Genomic DNA, 21,967 nt, shown 5'->3' with positions numbered 1-21,967 from the left:
GCGTGAGACGTACTATCAATCGTCGGTTTAACTTTTATGAATAACGACATTTTTCTAACTCGATGTAAATTATAACTCAAGTCCAAATCTACATACGTCACTGGGGCGTCGCGGGTTGTGTATCGTTGGCACGTGCGGTTACATCATAATATAAATATATCCGTATATTAAAAACAACTACGCGTACATGACACGATTACGAGACGTACGCTATAAGCGACTGAAGCTTTTGAGAGTTTGACGAGATGGTTATTGATAGGACACAACAACAAATTATATAAATAATATTACAAGACGTCGCGTACAGGTGCTCAATATGTGTATAATACAACAATCACCTAATAATAATACTACTATACGATCATTGTCCGTGTTTGGAATGGTTTTTCTGCAGTCGGGATATTAAAAAAAAAAAAAAAAAACACTTTCTCGACGACGTCGGAGAGTGTTTTTTATTATTATTTTTATGTTTGGTGTGACGGTCGCCTGTAAGACTGTATAGGATACAAGTTTGTGTTTAAAAGCCAGGTGGGCGTAGGAAAGAGTGGAATTTTATGGTCACTGTATACGCGCCCTGTCCGACGTCCGCGACTCTATTCCATTCACAGTAAACGTTTGGACGTCAATCACGCACGTTTGCGCGCTCGTTACCACTCGGAAAGTTGATCGATATTTTATTTTATTTTTGTTTTTTTCGTGATAATATTAATAGCAACAATAATTCCGAAGTGTACTATAACAAAACAAAATATAATATAATTATTAATATTTCGTAATCGTATTGGTATAAATATCGTATTATTTTTTTAATTTTCGTCCTATAAATATATTTTATATAGGTAAGACATTTTACAATCAAAATATATATCTACTAATATAATAATATTATACACACACACACACATATATATATAAGTAATTTTAATCAAAAGGGTTAATAAAATGTTAACTTTTATACATCTCAGACCTGGTGACCTATAATTATTATTATTATTAAAAATACACAATACATAATCTACGTTTTTACTTTTAAGAGTACTATAGGTATTTTTATGCTTATGGTCGTATAATATTATAATGCTTTTATAACTATTACAATAATGCGTTTATATTGTACTCAATAGGACTAGTCCATAACAGTAAGTATAATAATTATAATATACAATATACATTATTACCTATTATTTTTGCTAATATATTGACGGTATACTTACGTCTAAAAATCATATTGATTGCCAATCAAACGCTTCAAAACAATTTTCTGGTGGCAAGCAAGCCATAAGTCAAGTATTTATTTGTTAAAATAAAAATTAATAATTGCATGGAAATTAAATGATAATAATTGTGCTATAGACGAATAATTAATAACAATATTACTACATTTGTTTACAAGTGATTTGAGAATACATAATATTATGTTTGTATATCTATTATCTACAAACAGCTAGGCCATACTTTAATACACAAATATTAATAATATTACTGCTATAAAAAATCACTAGTATTGTTTAAAAATAATAAAATTAATTTAGAATGACTTAGAACAATATAATATTGTAAAATAAACATTAAATTCAACGAGTGCATAAATGTACTATAGTACAATTAGTGTAAAACATCCTATTTCTTATTATAAAACGAAATAAAACATATTATTTAAAATAAAAAATGTAATTCAATATTATTGTGTAGAAAATGAATATTTTTATACGCAGTTCAACAGTTGTTGTTACTTGTATGTAGGATTGTAACTATTATACGACTATAAAATATGCTTAAATACCGTGTCAATGAATGCAATGTAGGTAATTAAAACTTAATCAATATTTTTTAAGTTAAAAGAGGCGTTGAGTTCATGGTTACCATGGACATATTCCAAAAGTTTTTGTTTTGGATACCCGCCATTTTACATAAAACTTTATACGTATTAAAATATTAAAATTAAAATATACACATACCTAGTTGTTCACATGATAGCATTCCACTGCAAGCATCATCTAAATATAGTATCCTCCTATTGACCCAGTTTCTACAAATTTGGCCTATGTGCATGTATATATTATCAACTAGTGACAACTAATAAACGGAACGTACAGTGCCGTTATTGTTTAATAAATCGTATGTATCTATGAAAGTGATTATTTTAAAGTACTCCACCTTTCATCGATTTATAATAATATTATGAGTTATGACGTAATTAGGATTAACTCGTATGAAAAAAACTAAAAACACTGATTTTTATTCTAATGCGCAACTAATCCAACACAAAATTCCTGTTGGCAGTAACGGCTAAAAAACCATAAATTATGTTGTACATAATATATTATTATGATTCTGGAAGTTGGGCGAATAAAAATGGCATTTATTAACATATTTTAATTTGTAACCAAATACGTAATTTTTTTTATAATATTGTGCAAAAAATACACAAAAACTTATACATACATTGATTTTTGTCCTTGATTTTCTCAAGTAATTAAATTTCAACTAAACATTAATGATTTATTTTTATCAATAGTTTTATAATTAATTGTTTGAAGTTTCATTCAGATTTCAATATGGCTACAATGGGCACTATGACAGTATTAATTTTATGAAATTATTATTACTATTCCACTGAAAATCAATTTAAACTTCAATTAGGACTGTTATTGTGTACAAACGTAAGACACAACAAATTAAAATATGTATCCTTTTACAAACATAGTACATGATATAGTACATATTAATGTGTATGTGTTTAATTCTTATCTACATATTATCGCATGTATGCATTGTAATTAGATTAGTTATTTTGGAGTAATAGGTATAGCTATTAATTTATTAAATCCTCATTGGTCATTGCATTCATTTTTAAAACTGTGACTTGCTTTTGATTTCTTTGGTTCAAACTGCTCAAAGACTCAAAAATGTTAAAATTGGATAATATTTATATAGTACCTACTTGGATGATATCCCTATATATTCCCCAATATAAATTAATCGACGTAAATAATACAATAATAATGCAATAGTATAATACGTTAACGGTTTAATTTTTTTCTAAACACATTGTGTTAATCGTAAATTAATATAAGTACAAATAAATTGAACTTGTGTTTTTTGTCCTCGATTCTAAACAAAACAAATAATGGACATTAATTATTAGATTTAATCAATTTAGTAATAGAATAAAATAAATTTTTTTAGAACAATAGGTAGGTATACGTATTATGAATACAAAGTTAATTAATTTATAACTTATATTGTTGTTGCATAGTTGGAGGTTTTTCGATACTTTTTAATGGGTACAAGTTTGTTTATTTAAATATTCATAATTTTACACAGTTTCATATAGTTAAATAGATTGACAGTCAACATTTATAAGTTTAACTTACTCCTTTCTCGTATTTGCATATTCTGTAAAATAATAATTTATATGTGTTTGCAAGTTAGCACCACCTTTAATTAAATACCAAATACGTTTTTTTTTTTAATTAATTAAACATTTTTTTTTCTATAAATTAATTGTATATTTGAGTTTCATTCTTTTTATTTGACTGCGTTTTTTATGATAATTAATTTAAAAAAGATAAGTGTTCGTGTCTTTTTGTGAACAATAGTGCACATTTATAAGCCTACTGTACCTATTGTGAGCTGTGACAGCGTGACATGAATGAAAATAATAATATAATTAATAAAGGTATTAGGATAATAAATATTAAAAAACATACAGTTCGATAAGACGTCCTTTTATTATATTGTCAATGCCAAATGAAATAAAATAATCATTAAGATGTAATAAATAACATTATAAGGGGAAAATTATTATTAAAATGTACTGTATAAAATTAAAAATTAAATTTTAAATTAGTTTCAAAAACATAATTTACTATTTATTTTATTAACGAATAACATGTACTTATTTATTGGCAATCGTTTATGAACTAACCGACGAATACATTTAATTTTGTGAATTCTTTTTTTCAAATAAACTGTCGTGCATTCCAATTTTAATGACATGTTTTTTACACAATATTATAAGAAGATTTTTGCAGAGGAAAACACTCAAATTTCATATTATTTTATATTGTATAATTAATTGAATACCTACTATTAATAATACCACATGCTTGCAAAATCAAATTTTTTACCATTTATTTTATTTATCAAAGACTTTTATTTTTTATTTTTATATTTTTTGCATGGCATCTGGCCATATTTTTGACTTTGAAGCATTATACTTTCCTTATAATTTGCATGTACACGGGAAGTATCGATTATGGAGCCAATATAGTAATATATTATTTATATTTCATAATATCATTTAAAGGTTTTGCACGACAATTCGAGGGGTATCCCCTTACTATTCATTAGGTACTTATATACAGCTATACTCAATAGCTTAAAACTTAAACAAATAATAACATGTATAATTCACATTTTCACACTATGAATATTGTAAGTTATAACTATTATAATAATATGTTAGTGGACGTTATCCTTTTAATTAGTTTAATTGACTTAATATATATAATATGTTTGTTTAAGTGTACAACTAACATTCTATTGTTTATCCAATACATTTTAAACATTCTAAAAATGTATTCATTACCTACGTCATATATTTTCTTTAAATTGTAATTTGTCAAGTCTGAAAAATAATGTCACGATTTATCGTATAATATATATATATACAGCTTAAAAATTCACCAAAAATATAAAACACGATATTATTATAAGACGTTTAAAATGTTTATCGTATAAAATAAACATTGGTTTGTTTTTATACCAAAACAAAATGAGTATGAGAAATGCACTTTCAACTCCTACGTCATATTGCTTTGTTGGTATCTACAAGGTAATAGGTATATATATTTTTATAAATATATATACGATTTTAACTTATAATAATCAAGTTTTAGTGTCGTCATCGCGTTTAAGGTTATTCGCCATTATTAATATTGCATCTGTTACCTACACTAACGGTTATATTTTATATGTGTCCCTGTTTTGAAAACCTTATTGTACAACTGTATAATATTAATTTGGAGAAAATCATTGAATGAAAAACACTATTGTAGTATTGTCTAATATTTTTATCTCGGATTATGGCATACTGCATCGTGTATGTGGTTAAAATAATAATTTAATAAAAGTTGGTTTATTTATATTTTATACTTACATACACACAAAAATACTTACACGTAAGACAGAGGAGAAAAACGTGACACAGTATATAACTATCGTAGACAAGCAACGGTTATATATACCTATAAGTAGGTACCTACTGAACCACCAGAACATGACCATATTCGAATGAATATAGAAATCTACGGTAACATTTAAAAAAAAATAAAAGAAAAAAGTAAAACGTAACAAAATTTAATGAGATTGTTTTCTATTAAAAAAAAAAAATAATACTATAATATTATTTTATCACTTATTCCCTTTAGTAACCGTTAGTAAGTTGAGCGTAATAACAGTTTATAAAACGGATCATTCATTTCTAGAGTACCTAAATTAAAAGGTAATTAAAAGATGAAAATGTCTATATGATGAAATAAATATTTATTTTATATTGTGCATGTGTATGGCAATGGCCTATTGCACATTTATGAAATACTATAAATTCGAGTTAAGTTTATAATATAGAATGACGTAATCATTTTCAAACCTTCTAAATATTCATGACTAAATATTAACATTCTCAGTAAATTGTTCTCTACAATATAAGATACGCCGACAATAATATATGGACGTGGGTTGTAAATATTAACATCAATTTTGTACCATTTAAATGTAATTATATAGTTGTATTAAAACTGCCAATGAATTTCAGAATTATTATATGTCCAGATATTACGTTTTTGTTTATTGAATTCGTATTTCAAGGGCTTCGATGTTATTAAAAATGCATTTTTTATTCGTATAGGATATATAAATTATGAATAACATATAGTATTAATATATTATGTAAATGTTTATAGGTAATCACCAATTCATTTCGGATTATGAACACTTAAATATAAAAATTCATACCTAGATCATTTTTATGATTATTATTAATTAAGCATAGAAAAATTTAATTAATATTTAAATAAATTGAACAATATTAAATATTTTTGTTATTATACAATTGTAGCTAATCATTTTTGTTTTTTCTTAAAATTATAATAATAACACCTATACCAAAGAGTGATAGTATTATTGAAAAATATGTGAATATTAAGTGTGTATAGTGTTGTCGATTTTATGTTACAAATTAATAACATACCCATTTATATTTCAATTTTCTAGATCTATAAAAATGTCTCATACGGTGACAGTTACCAGGACTACAACGTCTACAACATCTGCTATAATCCTAAATACTGGTTATGTGAAATCGGTGCCTGGATTGTTAAAACTGGCCGAAGTTGTAAGTATATTTTACTTAAGTTTGACGTAAAAGTCGGAAGTCAATATTCCAGTTCGAATAAAGCGCATATAGTTGTTCGACATTCGTCATACTTATTAATTATAAACTTGTAGGTAATTAGAGCAGTTTACGCATCAATATATCACGCTAGCTATTATTTTATTGTTATTTTGTTGGTTTAATAAATGGCACAATGATATTGTGGTGAATTTTAACGTTGGTAGGTATCTACCTAAAATGCGTCGAACTTGTTGAATATTTTATAGTACATGCAATTTATTGGTGTTTTCGTATAAAATAATATCAAGATTCATTTTAAGTACGCAAAAGTACAATGAATGTACACTTCAACCTTACGACAACCGACAAACGAGCAAATGTTTACCTATTACAATACGTTTATAAAAATATTTTTCTACTTAGATAAAAAATAAGCGAGAATGTTATAGTTGACGGTTATTTATTCGTTTCATATATCAACATAGATGTATCCTCTCAAAAAACTAGTACCTATGCATATAGCAATAGTAAAATAATGAGTTTTGAAATATTATACAATATTCTTTTTCATACGTTTTTTACGAATATTTTGAAAACGATCAATAACCCTTAACATTAACGAACGAATTTTATAAATATAAATTATGTATACCACCGCTTGCGTCACGCTCAAAACTCGTGTAGAGACAAAGTAAATAAGTAAGAAAATCTCCTATGTCTAAATCACGTCATTTTATTTTAATTTATTATGATGTAGGAATGTATACACCGATTATGGTATTACACCATTTACACCTAATATGTATTGGGTATAAAATTATTTATGCCTCTACACTGTTTCGATATAGGTAGGTATACCTCCTAATTTATATTAAAGCTAACGGGGGTGGGCGCGCCGTACGGGCAGCACATAATCATTACGTCGACTATAATGAGCGGTTTAAACGCCGGAATACTGTGTAGGATGATGTCACACACCTGGGGATTCGAGCGGTACAGATAGGTAATTTATCATTTTATTGTTGAATTTATGAAAAGTAAAAATAAGAGTTTATTTGTTATTTTCGTTACATTATATTATATTTTTAAGAAGACAATAATATACATTATTTTTTATATATTTATTTCAAAACACCAAATCAATTTCAGAAAGGCGTATCACGTCTGTATGTTATTTTTTTAATTATTATTTGTCGAATTCGCCATTGACAGTATTAAATAATATGCATTATATATTATTTATATATTAATAACTACAACACATAATATATGTACCTATTTTTGTTTGGATTATTATTTTTTTTGGAGAAAATACATTATTGACTGTACTTATAGCAAAATAAAACAATAAAATCGTGAAAAGTATTGTTTATGCATATAATTAGAATAAAATATTTTATTGGAAACCAATAAATTTAATTTGATATAGTATATAAATAATAATATGTTATCTTATAGATTTAGTTGAATTTAATATAATTATCTAGGCCAAGTTTCCAGGGTGTGTCTCTAGAGAACAAATGCTTATTGAAAAATGTGGTCGATAGTATATAATAATAGTTACCCGGAAGGGCTGTGGCGCCAAACACTCCCCTTCAGACAGGATTTTATGTACAAAATATACGTTGCACAGCTAGCTATATTGAAACTACCGAACTGGAAAATGGTTTTCATTTCGTCCTTGGAATAAAACCCACAAAGGTATTAACTGATAATGAACCATTTTTTATAAGAAAATATCATCGAAAAATTAAAAATAAGTTAGGTACTATAGTTGAATTGTAATAGATAAGTGGCCAGTGTCCATTTGTTAAATATTTAAATAAGTAAATAGAATAGATTCATGGTCTTGCGGTCGCATTTTTGTTTAAGTAAATAATATTCCATAGGTTTAAGGAGTTTTTTATGTGTCACATCAAGGACATACTATTGTAGCATGTTGCCATTTTATTTGTAGGTAATTAAATAAAATCCATACCTAGTGCCTACACCTATATAATATTTTAGTCCACACTGAAACAGGATATCTAATCATTTTTGTTCTCATCCATAGTCCATACCAATTCGCTGCTATAAGTCTATAGGTACCTTCGTAGATTTATAAATAATTAATGATAAGAATTGATTATTTAACTTTTAAAATGTTTTAGGTTTACTTACATAAATTATACTCATGAGTCATAATATAGTCAGAGTCTCATAATTATTTGAGTAACATAATACTTTAATAAGTAATAACAATTTTATTTCAAGTCAATGAATACCAAAAAACTAAGAATTATGAAAAACGTAATTTATATTTTCAAAAGTATTAGTCAAAAAAGAAGTTATTGATATAAATTAGTATGGTGGCTGTACAGCTTGTGCAATAAATAAAAAAATAAATAAATACAGAAATTATGAATAAACCCCAGTAGTTCAATTGTCAGATAGACACCAATTTATAATGTGCCATATATACGATTTATAAATATGAATTATTAATATTAAAAAAAGTGTTTTGTAGGATTTACATAACATACTTCTATAGACTTTAGTTTTTATTAGTAGGTAATATTTATATTTAAAAAATAATAATAAAATGTTTCGGAATACTCTAATATTTTACGTATTTGTTTTTTTTTTACAGATTTTAGGTGGAATTGTCTTGGGTCTGTTGATTTATAACAGGGACAATTTATGTCATTGCTGGGTGTATGGCACGCACAACGCACAACTTTTTTTTTTGGGCACAATTAGTGCGTTTTTCTTAACGAGTCTTCTGTTGTTGATTTCTTGTCTTCTATCAATTTCTACTGGGCCTATCATATCTAAAACTAACTTTGTAAGTATATATTTATAAACTAAATATAATATATGGAATTATGGTCTATGGACTATATGATTTTATTTCATACATATAACAAAGAAATAATTGATGTTAACTATGTTAAAAAATAATATTTTATATAGTAAGGCGTTTATCTAGGCAACACAACTGACAATTAAGAAGTTAACACTACCTACTGTTATACATTTTTACCTATATACCTACCTATAATATAACTGTAGACAATTTATATTTGTACTTAAATTCAACTATTATATGTAACAAATATAATGTACTTTGTAATAAATACTAACTATTCATTACCTATCTATTTATTCAATTTAACAACTTAAGTATTTAATTTTTGTTATCATTATTTTAAATTTATTTACTAGTACATACTTTAGGTTACTTATAACCATAGGCGCAAATGGGGAATTACATTGGCGGGGGCTAAAGCCCTTTAATATATTCAATGAAAATTCCACACACCCCATCCACATTAAATAAAAATATTAACTCTATAATTAAAAGGTAAAAAAAAAAAAATTATAGACCATATTGCACATTTTTACAGTCATAGGGAGCAGTCGAGAACAACATTTGACCCAATTTGATTATTAATAGGTGCATTCAATTTGAATATAAGAGTAAATATTGGAGAGGGGGGCTTAGCCCCCCAAGCCCCACTCTATTTGCGCCTATGCTTATAACTAATTACAAATATGGTACCTATATAAGAATATGTAATAAATAATAATTAATTAATAATCTTGATTTTAAAATATATGTTTAATAATTACTTGATATGTACTAACTGGTGAGTGCTTAGTCAAATATTAACTTAAATTATTAAGAAATAAATCAACAGTCACTTACCAAAAAAATTTATTTGAATAATGTAAATGATGTATTTGCAGGAGTTCATTTACCACGGTGCTGGATTTGTATTTTTGCTGTTGGCATCTGTTTTCCTATTACTTGATGCAAATGATAATAGTGGCCGTAACTCACAAAATCACTTTATGATTGCATCAGTAAGTATTTTATTCTTTTAAGGAAATAAATATGGGTTTTCTAAAATATTCATATTTGTGTGTCTAGATTTTGGGATTGGTAATGGCAGCTTTTTACCTGTTAAGTTCAATCTGGGGTTATAGATCATACAGAGGCCCATGAACAACCTGTCAATAATATTTCGCATAAGGAGCATAGCCACATAGACAAAGAAAACGGACGACTAGCAAAAAGCACATATTAATTAAGGATAAAAACCAGCTTAATATTATATATAATTTATTGTATAAATTATTATTGTTAAGCATTATTATGATGACAGTTTTATATGGTCTATTTAACTCTTTATACGGTCATGTTCTCAGGACTTTTATATTAACTTTGTTAACTATGCTTATGAGTTATGACTTTTATTATACCAAATGTGTTTGTGTTATTTTTTAAGTAAATTAAGACATAAAAAAAAGCAAAAAACCTATTGCCATCTGCTCGTGCTTAATGAAAAATTAAGCATCTTAAGTTTATTTTAATTGCATTGTTCAAATCTTTATATATTTAAGTAATAACTGTGTGCCTTATGTATTTATTTTATTGTACATTTTTCAAGTGCAAGAATATGAATCAAAATTTATGCTCGCATTTATTGAACTAATATTAAATGAATATTTATTAATTTTAACACAACTAAAATAGACTTGATTTTTGTAAAATATTAATATTTCTAAAATATAATTCGTATAACTTGGAAAAATTAATAAGTTAATTTAATTTTAACTTGCAACATTTTTTTATTTATATTTTAAATATTATTAGTTATAATATGAAGATTTCGATAATATTCCATATAATTTATTTTATGATAATAGTAATCACATGTTCAGAATGTTTAAAAATACCATATTATATTACTCAGCAGGGGGTGGTCACAATTTATACTCTTGGATATTAAACAATGATTTAGTCTATTAGTCTAGTATATGCAGTATACTATACAGTAAATTTAAGAAGTGTAATTTATAATTTGGAATAATTATTTCTAAAATGTATAGAATAAGTAGACCTTATATTGGGTCAACATCCCAGTCTTGTTTATGTTCATGTTTCAATTTGCAGTACTTCACAACATCTTATGGAATTTTAAAAATTATTCAAATAGTAAGTACTTCTAAAATATTATATTTTTATTAATGTTGTATTTTAAAATGTTACTACTCTGGTCTATGATATATTGATCTTGACATCTTATATCTACTTGAGATTGGTATCAAAAGTACTATTGTATTAAAATGAACTATAAAGATTAAAGGTACAAATTATACATACTGTAATAGTTTATTTATGTTTATACTAAAAAATATTTTTAAAAAAATTTTTATTCATAATTTAATACAAAATATATTAACTAATATTGAGCAGTGCCGTAACTACCCTCTGTGGCGCCCTAGGTGAGATTTATTTTTGTTTTATTTCATAGGTATATTTAAATATAATAATATTACATTCTTACGTGTTAATAAAATACTGGCATATTTTTTAAATAATCGAGTCTTAAACTCAAGTTACAAAAAAAAAAAAAACCAATTTTTATTTAACTCAAATGCGTCCCTTATTTTACTGCGCCCATGTCGCCAACCTCTAGTTATGACACTGATATTGAGTGATTAATAGCTCTTACTAAGTTTTCCACAATTTCTGGTGAATTTCACCTACAACTTAAACTAATGAAGTATTTGTATGGCATTAAGAGGCTGTTATACATTTTCTACATCTAAAGCACAACATAGAACATTTCATATTTAATAGAATCTGATTTACTATATTGATTTTAATACTATAATGAATTGGCTTACTATCAAACTAAAGGCAATATAACACCTAGTAGTATTTTTTATTTTTGATATATTAATTTTGAAGCAAGTTATGAGTCTTTTAAACTTATAAATTGTTTGTATATTTTTAATGGATTCTTCAAAACATAAAATTTGCCATATGAGACATATAAGGGTAAGTAAGATAAGATAATATATGTGGGTATAACGTTTTATTCATCATTCAATAGTTTGAATAAGTTATATTTCACAATAATGTAACTAATAAGTCTTAGATTTTATAGAGAGTTTCAATTAATGTTAGTACCAATTGGCAATTAGCGATTACAGTACATTAGAAGTAAATTTATTTTATATATAGCATTATTTTATTAATATTTACACATTTTAATTTTTGAATTATAGATTTTCAATTGATAAAAACAAATTATACATCTTAATTAATATGTAAATGAAAACATGATATCATTAAAATTATACTATAGCAATGAGTAAGAACTAATATGTATTATGATGGAATGAGAGAGGAAAAATAATTTGTAATTATCCAAGTGAAGTGATAGACGGCAGATATTGTTTTCTGAATTATTTTATATATTGTTATTTAACACTAATGAATATGATTTTTTTATTGGATTAGTTTTACATCATAGTAAAATAAAGATTTACATAAAATATTATGGCATTTAAATAATTTTGTTTATTGTGTATTTATTTTAGATATTAGGGTCCATTTGTCAAAGTATAATGTTATTTTATGGAACAAAGTACATTCCAACATTTGGAACATCATATGAATCATTTCTTACTACTGTTGCTGGATGTTTAATGACAACAACTGTGATTAGTATATCTTATTTTTTATCAAAACATACTGAAGTACTTGTTAGGTCATCACTTTTTGTATGTATTAAAAAAACATAAATCATAATTGTTGAAAAAAAAAATTAGTACCTGTATTAATTTATAATTTATTTTTCAGGAAATAATTTTTGGGATCTTTGCATCTATCTGTTATTTGAGTTCTTCGTCGTTACTAACGATTGCTGTCTATACATTATTGTATCCAATTATTATGACTACACCATTTACCTCCTTATTTTCAGCAGTAATATTGGCTTATGTAAGAACAATAAATAAGAATAAAATAAAATAGTTTTTTTAAAGCTTTAACTCATTTAATTTTGGTTTTCAGACATTAGGATTTATTCTTGGAGTTATTTATGCAATTGATGCATATTGGGCATTTAAATACTACAAAGGATTTCCATAAAAAATATACTAAGTTTGTTTATAAGTTTATAACTAAATAATATTAATAATAATCATAATAAAAAAAAAAAATGTATTGTAGACAAAAAAACTTTTTCAAAACTTACTATACTTATATTCTTAAAAAAATAACAAATCAGTGTTGCTGTTCCAATGAGTTGTTATAATATTTGGAAAAACTACATTTAGTACATTTAAATACACAGGACTGAATGGTTTAATCGTAAATATCTTCACGGTCACACACATATTGCACAATATCTTTAGGTTTATGCAACTTTTCAGCATCTTCATCAGGTATTTCAAAACCTGTATAGTTTTAAAACAAATGTTATTATTTGTACTTATTTTGTGTAAAGTGAAAAACAATTATATACCAAATTCATCTTCAATGGCCATGATAACTTCAACATGATCTAATGAATCTAATCCAAGATCATTGATAAAATGTGATTCAAGACTGAGCTGAAATAATTATAAATCAATTATTTTAAACATTAAATAATTTAAAATATATTTTATAATCAAGTAAAATATGAAATCAATAATTTTACGATATATTTTTTTAATATAATCATTATTGTAATGGCCACATTTCAGTTAAATAATAGACATTCAGAAGTAATGACTTAAAATAGATCTCATCAAATAATTTGTTTTCATTGTAAACTTTAAATATGTAGATTGAAATGAAAGTAACAAAAAAATATTAATTAAATATCTAGATCTTGTCATAAAACTCAGTTTACCTTATCTGGATTGACCTTGTCGTATAATTGTAATACCAATAGGACACGCTTTTTAATTTGTTCGATAGTCATCGGTGGTTTTACACTGTAATGCCGCATAACCGTCTGAAAATATAATAAAATAAGATTTACATAACTTGTCGGTAATGACTTTATCATACGCATTGCACACTTTCAGCACTCTAGTTTCTACTTCAATCACAGACAATCAACTGACTGTTGTCGTGTCTGAATACCATCGACCACCACCAGCATCAGACCAAGCCTTTGAACGGGGAATTAACTCGTTAGTGAGTACCTCACTCATACAATAAAAACACATTTCCCAACACCGCGCAAAATTTCAAATGTAAAAATAAATTTGTTCTTACCACCGGTACTCTGCATGTCTGAAGATTTAGGTTATTGACAATTTTCGATTGACTTAAATACCGTTTACTTGCGCACATTGGGTAGCGGCTCAGCACCCGCAAACTGGTGTTAGTGAAGAACGTACCACACAAGACTTTCCCAAGGGACGCCATCATATGTGTATATAAAAATGTACTTTATTGTTGTACACAATATTTTTATACTAAGCTTAACAGAAATTAGTAAGAAAAGCGAGCAGCAGCAGCAAAAATTGAAAGCTTCGAACGTCGAACAAGAATATTATCAAGGTTGTAGGTCGCAAGCTGATACACCGCTTATGGAAACATATGTTTACTATTTGGTTTTTAGGTTATGTGGATTAGTCGTCTTGTTTTTATTTTCACATTTGGGGAGAACAGCTGCAGCTGTATATGAGAGAGATAATATTTATTCTCGTTTGATACGCGTTAACTGTTTATCAAGTTTGTTATCTATGATCATACAATTTTTTTATTTCAATTTTAAACTTTTTAAGATTATATTATTGGATTGTTGAACTTAATTGACGTTTCAGACAAGAATGTCAAGGTGGGATCTACCTTGCTATTAATACAGAGGCACAGAACAATTACTGAGGTGAAAGGTCTATGATATTAGCACAAAATACAATCAACAGAATAGATTCAACTATTAATCTATTCTGTGATGTAACAATGAATTATTAAAATATACAAATACACCAACTCCATCAAATATAAATTATATACTTGATAATAGTATTTCTACTAAATTTTGTACTAGTAGTACTACTAGTTACTGACCATTACAACCACAACTACAACCTCAGATTAATTATTCAGATTTTTTTATTCTGTGCTTCAATTAGTGAACTAGGTATCTTCAGTCAACAGTAGTACTATTATACTATTATCCACTTCTGAATTTATAAATACTTAACACTTTATTAGATTTAATATAAGATTATAACAAACAATATTTTGGTTCGTCTAAAGACTTTAACTCAGTCATTCCATCAACGATCAACCTTTTTTGTGGAGTGCATTTATTACTACTGCTTATTGAAACAGTACAATGGTGAGTGAAATGTTTTATTGTTGTTTCCCATTTTTTTTTTTTTTTGTTTATTTATTAAGATACAGAATTTTTATTTTAATAGTGTTGGGTAATAAGAGAGGATTATGGATTAAATTTAAATAGTTTAAAATTATAATCTAAGAACAAAATAAAACCAATATAATGCCTCGGTTGAGTATGCCTGTATACTTAAATAATAGTACTTGTGACAATATACTATAAGCTTATTTAATAGGTGACATAATAACTTATTTTTAGGGTGTGTATTTTTATGTTATTATTTTTCCAAAACATGTAACTAAGAGTTTTGATTTTTAATACATTTTAAAAATTGTAATCATATAGGTAGTGAATAAATTTATAAATCATTTATTACAATATTCTCAATTATAATTTTTGACAGATTATACATAATATTTCATAACATATTAATTAAATTAATGTTATGAAGTGTGATTAGATGAATGTGATTTTAATCAGAATTAAGAAATTTGTACATATTTAATAAAATTGTGTATTTAGGTATATAAAAATACTAGTTTTACACCTATCTATCTATTGATTTACTTGTTTTTGTTATAGCTAAAAGATAATGTAAGATCTTACTTTTATTTTTATTTTTTTTTAAAGAAATACTTCATGCTATAAATTATTTTATATTTTAACCATTATACAGACAATTACCAATTAAATATAAAACCTATACATATTCATTAGTCTTGTTAATCTTGTTGCATATTATTTATTTTATTATCGTACAAACAAAAAAATAATAATTTAGCTATATTTCTTTAAATAAAAAAAAAATAGAAATGTATATGGTTCATAGATAATTATTAAATGATGTTGGATTCCTATCAATTGACTGTATTCATGACTTAGGCATCTTATACGTACCCTCACTATTACCATGTTCATATATTAACTTCATTACATGCAAAACATATATACATTGCTGGAGTTCATTAAAAGAATTTCATGAGAGCTTAAAATTGCCAATTCACTTAAATCTTTATACAGTGCTCTCGTCAGATCTACCCTCGAATACAGCTCTGTGGTTTAGTACCTTCATTGTGCTGACTCTAGTGGTCAACTTGAAGACATCTAAAGGGAGTTCCTCAATTATATCATCTAAACCCTAAAAATTCCTTGTCGTTTCATGACTACTTTTCTATAACATCTAAGTTCAAATTATCTTCTTTAGCCAAACGTCGTAATTCCTATAGCATTATTTTTCTTAAAAATCTCATTACATCTATTATTGATTCTCCCTTATTTCTTTCCCTAATTAATTTTTAAGTGCTTTATGGACTACTTGTTATAGTAATATTTTCTACATTCTTTTCTATTTAATTTATTATACATCAAACAAATCAATTGATAGATTAATGAAATTAGCTATTGAGGACCCCTCTTTCTTTATTGTATGAATTTAGTTGTAAACATTATAATTTTTAAGCTAGCAATATTGTTACTTAACCACTTTATGTGATATGTACCATATTTACTTGGGTGTAAACCTGTTTTGTAACAAAAATAAATTTTAGCTTTTAAAAAAAATCTTATTTTATAAATTGTAAATTCTTCTTTAAAGTCAATAATAATTTTTTTCTTTGGAAAGTAAATTCTTTAAATTAATTCAGATAGAATTTTATAACTATACATACCAATATATTTATTATAACTATTTCATAGTAAATAACTGAAAATAAATACTAACAAATAATAATGTAATCATTTATACTTAATATCTGTGTAGTATAATATATGACTTCAATTAAAGAAGATTATGAACAAAATATTCTTAAAAGTAATATAAAATGTTATATATTTAGGTATATTATGTATAATGCATAATTTATATAATTATTAAAAGCGTTATTCTGTTATTAAAAAGGAATGTATATTTTATGGTAGTTATTAAATAATTTAGTGACTAATATAATCTTTTTTTTTTTAATTTACAGGAACATCAATTCGATCAAAATATTTCTGAGTATAAATATTCTGTATCAGATTTAATGTTAACGAAACAACAACGTGATTTTTATGAAATAAATGGATATTTAGTAGTTCCTAAACTAATACCTGATTATTTGTTAGATAGATGCTGGTAATAGTATTTTTTGAATTAAAATGTTTTAATATGTTTTAAGTAAAGTATTATGATACTAATTTCTAATACAAATGTTATTTGTGAAATAATAGCAACCGATTTATAGAATTATGTCATGAAAAAGTTCCACAAAATCAAAATATAACTATGATGAAAGACATATCTCGCATGAAAACAGGAGATCAAGGAGAGTATTTATATGGTAAAGCACAGGATATTCTTTGGGACGACGAATTTTATGAATATGCTAGATACCCAAAGGTACTGTTCAAATAACAGGTTAGATAATCAGTAATAAAGTAATTTTTTTAAATATAGATGGTGGACTATGTAGAAAGTTTTATTGGACCAAATGTCATGGGTATGCATTCAATGTTTATCAACAAACAACCAGATATTGGTACGAATAGTTCTCGCCATCCAGTTCATCAAGTATATAAACTTATATTTTTGCATTTAAAATATTAATATATGGACTGTATGTGAGTAAAAGATAATAAGTAAAAATCACTATTTTTCTATAAAAAAAAATAAAAATAGTCTCAATTCTGTATTTCTGTTTTGACAGTAGGTAATTGTATTTTTCTTGTTCACAGCTTTTATTTAATATTAAAAATAAATACTAGTACATCAGTCATTTAAATTTTGTTAATAAAAATTATGTGCAACATTGTTTTCGGCACAGATAGTATTATATAAAACTTGCCTAAAATTTACTATTTCCTTTTTACTTACTAATTTTGTATTGTATGAAATGGTGTGTGAGCAAGTATTAATTTATGTTTATTTTTTTAAGGATCTTCATTATTTCCCATTTCGTCCTGCTAACTTGATTGTAGCGGCATGGACAGCTTGTGTTCCAATTACAGTGAACAATGGGTGTCTATATGTGTTACCAGGAACTCATACTGGTGATTTGTATCCACATACTTATCCAGAACCTAAAGATGTTAGTTTAATTTATTTATACTAAAATTCAATATTGAAGTATTTATAGTTAATTACATCATATACCTATTGAATTAAACATTGTAGCTTAGTTAAAAGTGTAATTGTAATTTTTGTAGGGTGAAATAAATAAATTGTACCATGAATTAAAAACTAACAATAATAATGATGATCCAAAAAAGGTGTTTTTGGAAATGGAAAAAGGGGATACAGTTTTTTTCCACCCTTTGTTGATTCATGGATCAGGAATAAATAAAACACAAGTATTATATATAATTTATTAATCTAAGTGTTTGTGTTATTTATAAAATTGCATGTTCATTTTAATTTTTTTCTCCAGGGATTTCGTAAAGCCATTTCTGTTCATTATGCTTCATCCAACTGTAATTATATAGATGTATCTGGTACAACTCAAGATAACATAAAAAATGAAGTAATTGATATAATGGCTAAAAAAGGAATAATAGATGTTGATTACACAGTATGTAATTATTAATTAATATTTTAGTCATGATATAAACTAAACATTAATTTTACATTACATTAGATCTTTTTTTTTCTTATAGTTTATCTGGAAACATCATAGTCGACTTATTCGTGGAGTCAGAGCAAATTTGTAATAGTAAAATAAATTCTATTATAATATTGAAAAATTCAAATATGGTTGTGGATTTTGTATTATGTTTAAACTTAAACTTATATAAACTAACTTTTAATATAAGTATGATAATTATTAATGGTATATTGGAGCATATACAGGGGTATACATAGTATAGGTATCATAAAAAAATGTGGACTCATGAAAAAAATACAAACTTTTTAAGTTTATGATGAATGATGTTCTATGGGTATATTATTTTATAATCTATTTAAAATTTTATAATTTAATCTGTATAAATTTAGTTGTTGATTGTTGTTTTTTACTATTCTAGTATTGTTTGAAACTTAACAAGTAAGCAAAAAATGTATGCTTTTTAAGTAATTTTCCAGCTCAGTATAAAAATATTTTTTAAGAAACATTTTAGGAAAATATGGTCTACAGTGTCTACACTCAAAATATTATATTTATCAAAATTTCCTTGGTTATAATAATTATAATTATTGTATAAACTTATGAAGTTATAACACTTATTGTTTAAATTATATAATACCTATTACTTTTGATATTTTGATGTAACAGTTAGGCACTTTTTTTAAAAATAATTTGCATTCAATTTTTATATTTCTATGATACTTTTGCAAATGTTACCTAAAGTGTTGTTTCTTTTTAATCTATATTATTTATCATTATATATTTGTATACATCAAAAACATGCACAGTATACTTACTTTTGACTGGGCTAGGCTTAATAATGGAAAATTGTACCGACTAAATAAAAAAAAAAACACTTTTTTAAAATTGTTTATAATGTAATTTAACTATTTAAACCTAACCGTAGTTGTGTAAGTAATGAAGATATCATGATTCATCAGTAATAACATCAAGATGAAAAAAATGGGAAAGCTACCTTACTCAATAGTGTAAAAGTTATCTTCAGGTATACTTTATTTTGGTTAAGATTCTTAACTTAAGAAAGGTTTGCTTAGCTAGTGGTAAGGGTTTATAAATTTATAATAGATTAAGTTATTTGGATTTAATACCCTTTATGAGGGAATTGGTAGCATAAGTGCAAATTTATTATAATAATAAACTATTATTTATACAATAATTTTTTGATACTATTTTAATAATAATTATAATGATTTCATAAATAATAATTTCTTTATAAAATACTATCTTGCTATAAAAATATAAAAATTGTCGAACATTAATATTTCAATTAAGTCATTTGAGATGTGGTTTACTATTTATTAATGTAGGTAGTTTACTCGATAAGTAGGTATAAATTTTGAAATCAAGGTACTGACAATATATTTTAAACACAGTCATTTGTATTTGTTTATATCAAAAAACATACAAATTTTATAACCATATAAAATGTCATAACTCAACTAAAAAAAAAAAAATACATTTTTTTAATGTATTTGAAATTTTAATAATTATTAATCATCTACCAAAGGTTTACCAGTATCATAAATAACATTGTTTTTACAATTATATGTTAGGTAGGTAGGTACCTTTATTTTTTGTTTTTATTTTTTCGTTATGTTGATAACGATAAATCATTGTGTTATACCTATCTAATACCTATCGATTATTTGTTTCTGTGATCAATATGCCCTTTTAAGTTTTTTTTGATGAAATCAATAAAATAAATACAGTATAATATAACCATAATCTAAATATAGTAGTGAGGAGGTTTTAGAGGGTCGTAACACTCGTAACTCCGTTTCAAGGAATGTCATAAAGTTATATTTACTGGCATTTTTTTGAAATTATTTAGGACATGTCAATTATTTGATTGGGGTCGACTGTCGAGAGATAAATCTGTTTACCGTATTCTTATTCGCTGCATGAAAAAAAGTCGTATGTATCTTATAGGTTTTATTAGATTTCGCAATACAGATGTCAGCTAATTTTGAACTTTATATTTCTGAATTAGTAACAGGTGTATACAATTATTTTACTTTGTATCTATACGTATTATTACATAATCAGTACTTATCTACGACTTGCGTAGTTACGTACCAACAATACGCCTTGGTCTTTTCCGTTGACATCGGATGCAGAATTCATCTGTACAAATGTCATGTTATCGGTAAATGTAAATTGTATAATAAACCTATAGGGTAGGTACCTGTCCTATCATATTCAAAACGATAACTGCGACAGAAATGGATTATTTTTATTTTTGAATGTATACAACATACATTGTACTATTGTAGTCATACATTTTAATTTATATACATATATTAGAACTCTATTAAATTCAAACGACGTTGGCATGTTCTCGGAAGTGTAGGGCAGAATTATTCCGGTGCAGATGCATTATATATCGTACTCGGTCGTGTGTACCCTCACACTTACGAGTAATATTCATTCGTATCGCGCACAGAAATCTAGGAAATTTCACCACAACTTACATCCGATGACATGTCTATATGCATTATGCGATAAGTTGTTGTTCATTGTAAATAATCTTGACGCAGTTCAGATCAATTATCAAACCCAAGTAGATAGGGTGAAAACGGTGCACCTATACTTATATATAAATATATATATAGATTAATATAATATTTTATTTTATAATGTACGAGAATAGTTTTATAGTGCTGGGTTTAGGGTCCGCAGAGAAACCATCGAAGATGAAAACTTACAATTAATGCCAATAATATAATAATTTATCAAGAAAAAACTGTTGTAACTTTATTAGGGCCATATTTGCACCTATATTTACACATGTTGAAATTGGTTTATTGTACGATGTACCTTATGTTTAT

General features: G+C 25.7%; 4 protein-coding genes across 4 annotated transcripts; 3 read left to right on the top strand and 1 right to left on the bottom strand.

Annotated features, from left to right (window-relative positions):
- Positions 1 to 566: 566 nt before the first annotated feature.
- LOC114131061 (uncharacterized) lies at positions 567 to 10,916 on the top strand. The gene is made up of 5 exons (XM_027996187.2): positions 567 to 839; positions 6,280 to 6,400; positions 9,030 to 9,224; positions 10,130 to 10,246; positions 10,314 to 10,916. The coding sequence occupies exons 2-5, from the start codon at positions 6,290 to 6,292 to the stop codon at positions 10,386 to 10,388; spliced, it is 498 nt and encodes a 165-aa protein (XP_027851988.1). The 5' UTR covers positions 567 to 839; positions 6,280 to 6,289; the 3' UTR covers positions 10,389 to 10,916.
- Positions 10,917 to 11,033: 117 nt separating this feature from the next.
- LOC114131074 (protein singles bar) lies at positions 11,034 to 13,405 on the top strand. Its single transcript, XM_027996207.2, has 4 exons — positions 11,034 to 11,381; positions 12,776 to 12,958; positions 13,038 to 13,178; positions 13,251 to 13,405. Exons 1-4 carry the CDS (start codon positions 11,268 to 11,270, stop codon positions 13,326 to 13,328), a joined length of 516 nt encoding a protein of 171 aa, XP_027852008.2. The 5' UTR covers positions 11,034 to 11,267; the 3' UTR covers positions 13,329 to 13,405.
- Positions 13,406 to 13,416: 11 nt separating this feature from the next.
- On the bottom strand, positions 13,417 to 14,748 carry LOC114131073 (acyl carrier protein, mitochondrial). The gene is made up of 4 exons (XM_027996206.2): positions 14,448 to 14,748; positions 14,077 to 14,181; positions 13,705 to 13,792; positions 13,417 to 13,636 (listed from the first exon to the last, which is right to left on the bottom strand). The coding sequence occupies exons 1-4, from the start codon at positions 14,601 to 14,603 to the stop codon at positions 13,545 to 13,547; spliced, it is 441 nt and encodes a 146-aa protein (XP_027852007.2). The 5' UTR covers positions 14,604 to 14,748; the 3' UTR covers positions 13,417 to 13,544.
- Positions 14,749 to 14,901: 153 nt separating this feature from the next.
- Positions 14,902 to 19,985, top strand: LOC126549996 (phytanoyl-CoA dioxygenase, peroxisomal-like). Its single transcript, XM_050200692.1, has 8 exons — positions 14,902 to 15,522; positions 17,490 to 17,635; positions 17,731 to 17,899; positions 17,957 to 18,070; positions 18,435 to 18,587; positions 18,706 to 18,849; positions 18,927 to 19,067; positions 19,153 to 19,985. Exons 1-8 carry the CDS (start codon positions 15,520 to 15,522, stop codon positions 19,204 to 19,206), a joined length of 924 nt encoding a protein of 307 aa, XP_050056649.1. The 5' UTR covers positions 14,902 to 15,519; the 3' UTR covers positions 19,207 to 19,985.
- Positions 19,986 to 21,967: the final 1,982 nt, after the last annotated feature.

Source organism: Aphis gossypii, chromosome 1, assembly GCF_020184175.1.
Source record: "Aphis gossypii isolate Hap1 chromosome 1, ASM2018417v2, whole genome shotgun sequence".
NCBI classification, from domain to species: Eukaryota; Metazoa; Arthropoda; class Insecta; order Hemiptera; family Aphididae; genus Aphis; species Aphis gossypii.
This window is presented reverse-complemented; position numbering and strand designations above follow the sequence as displayed.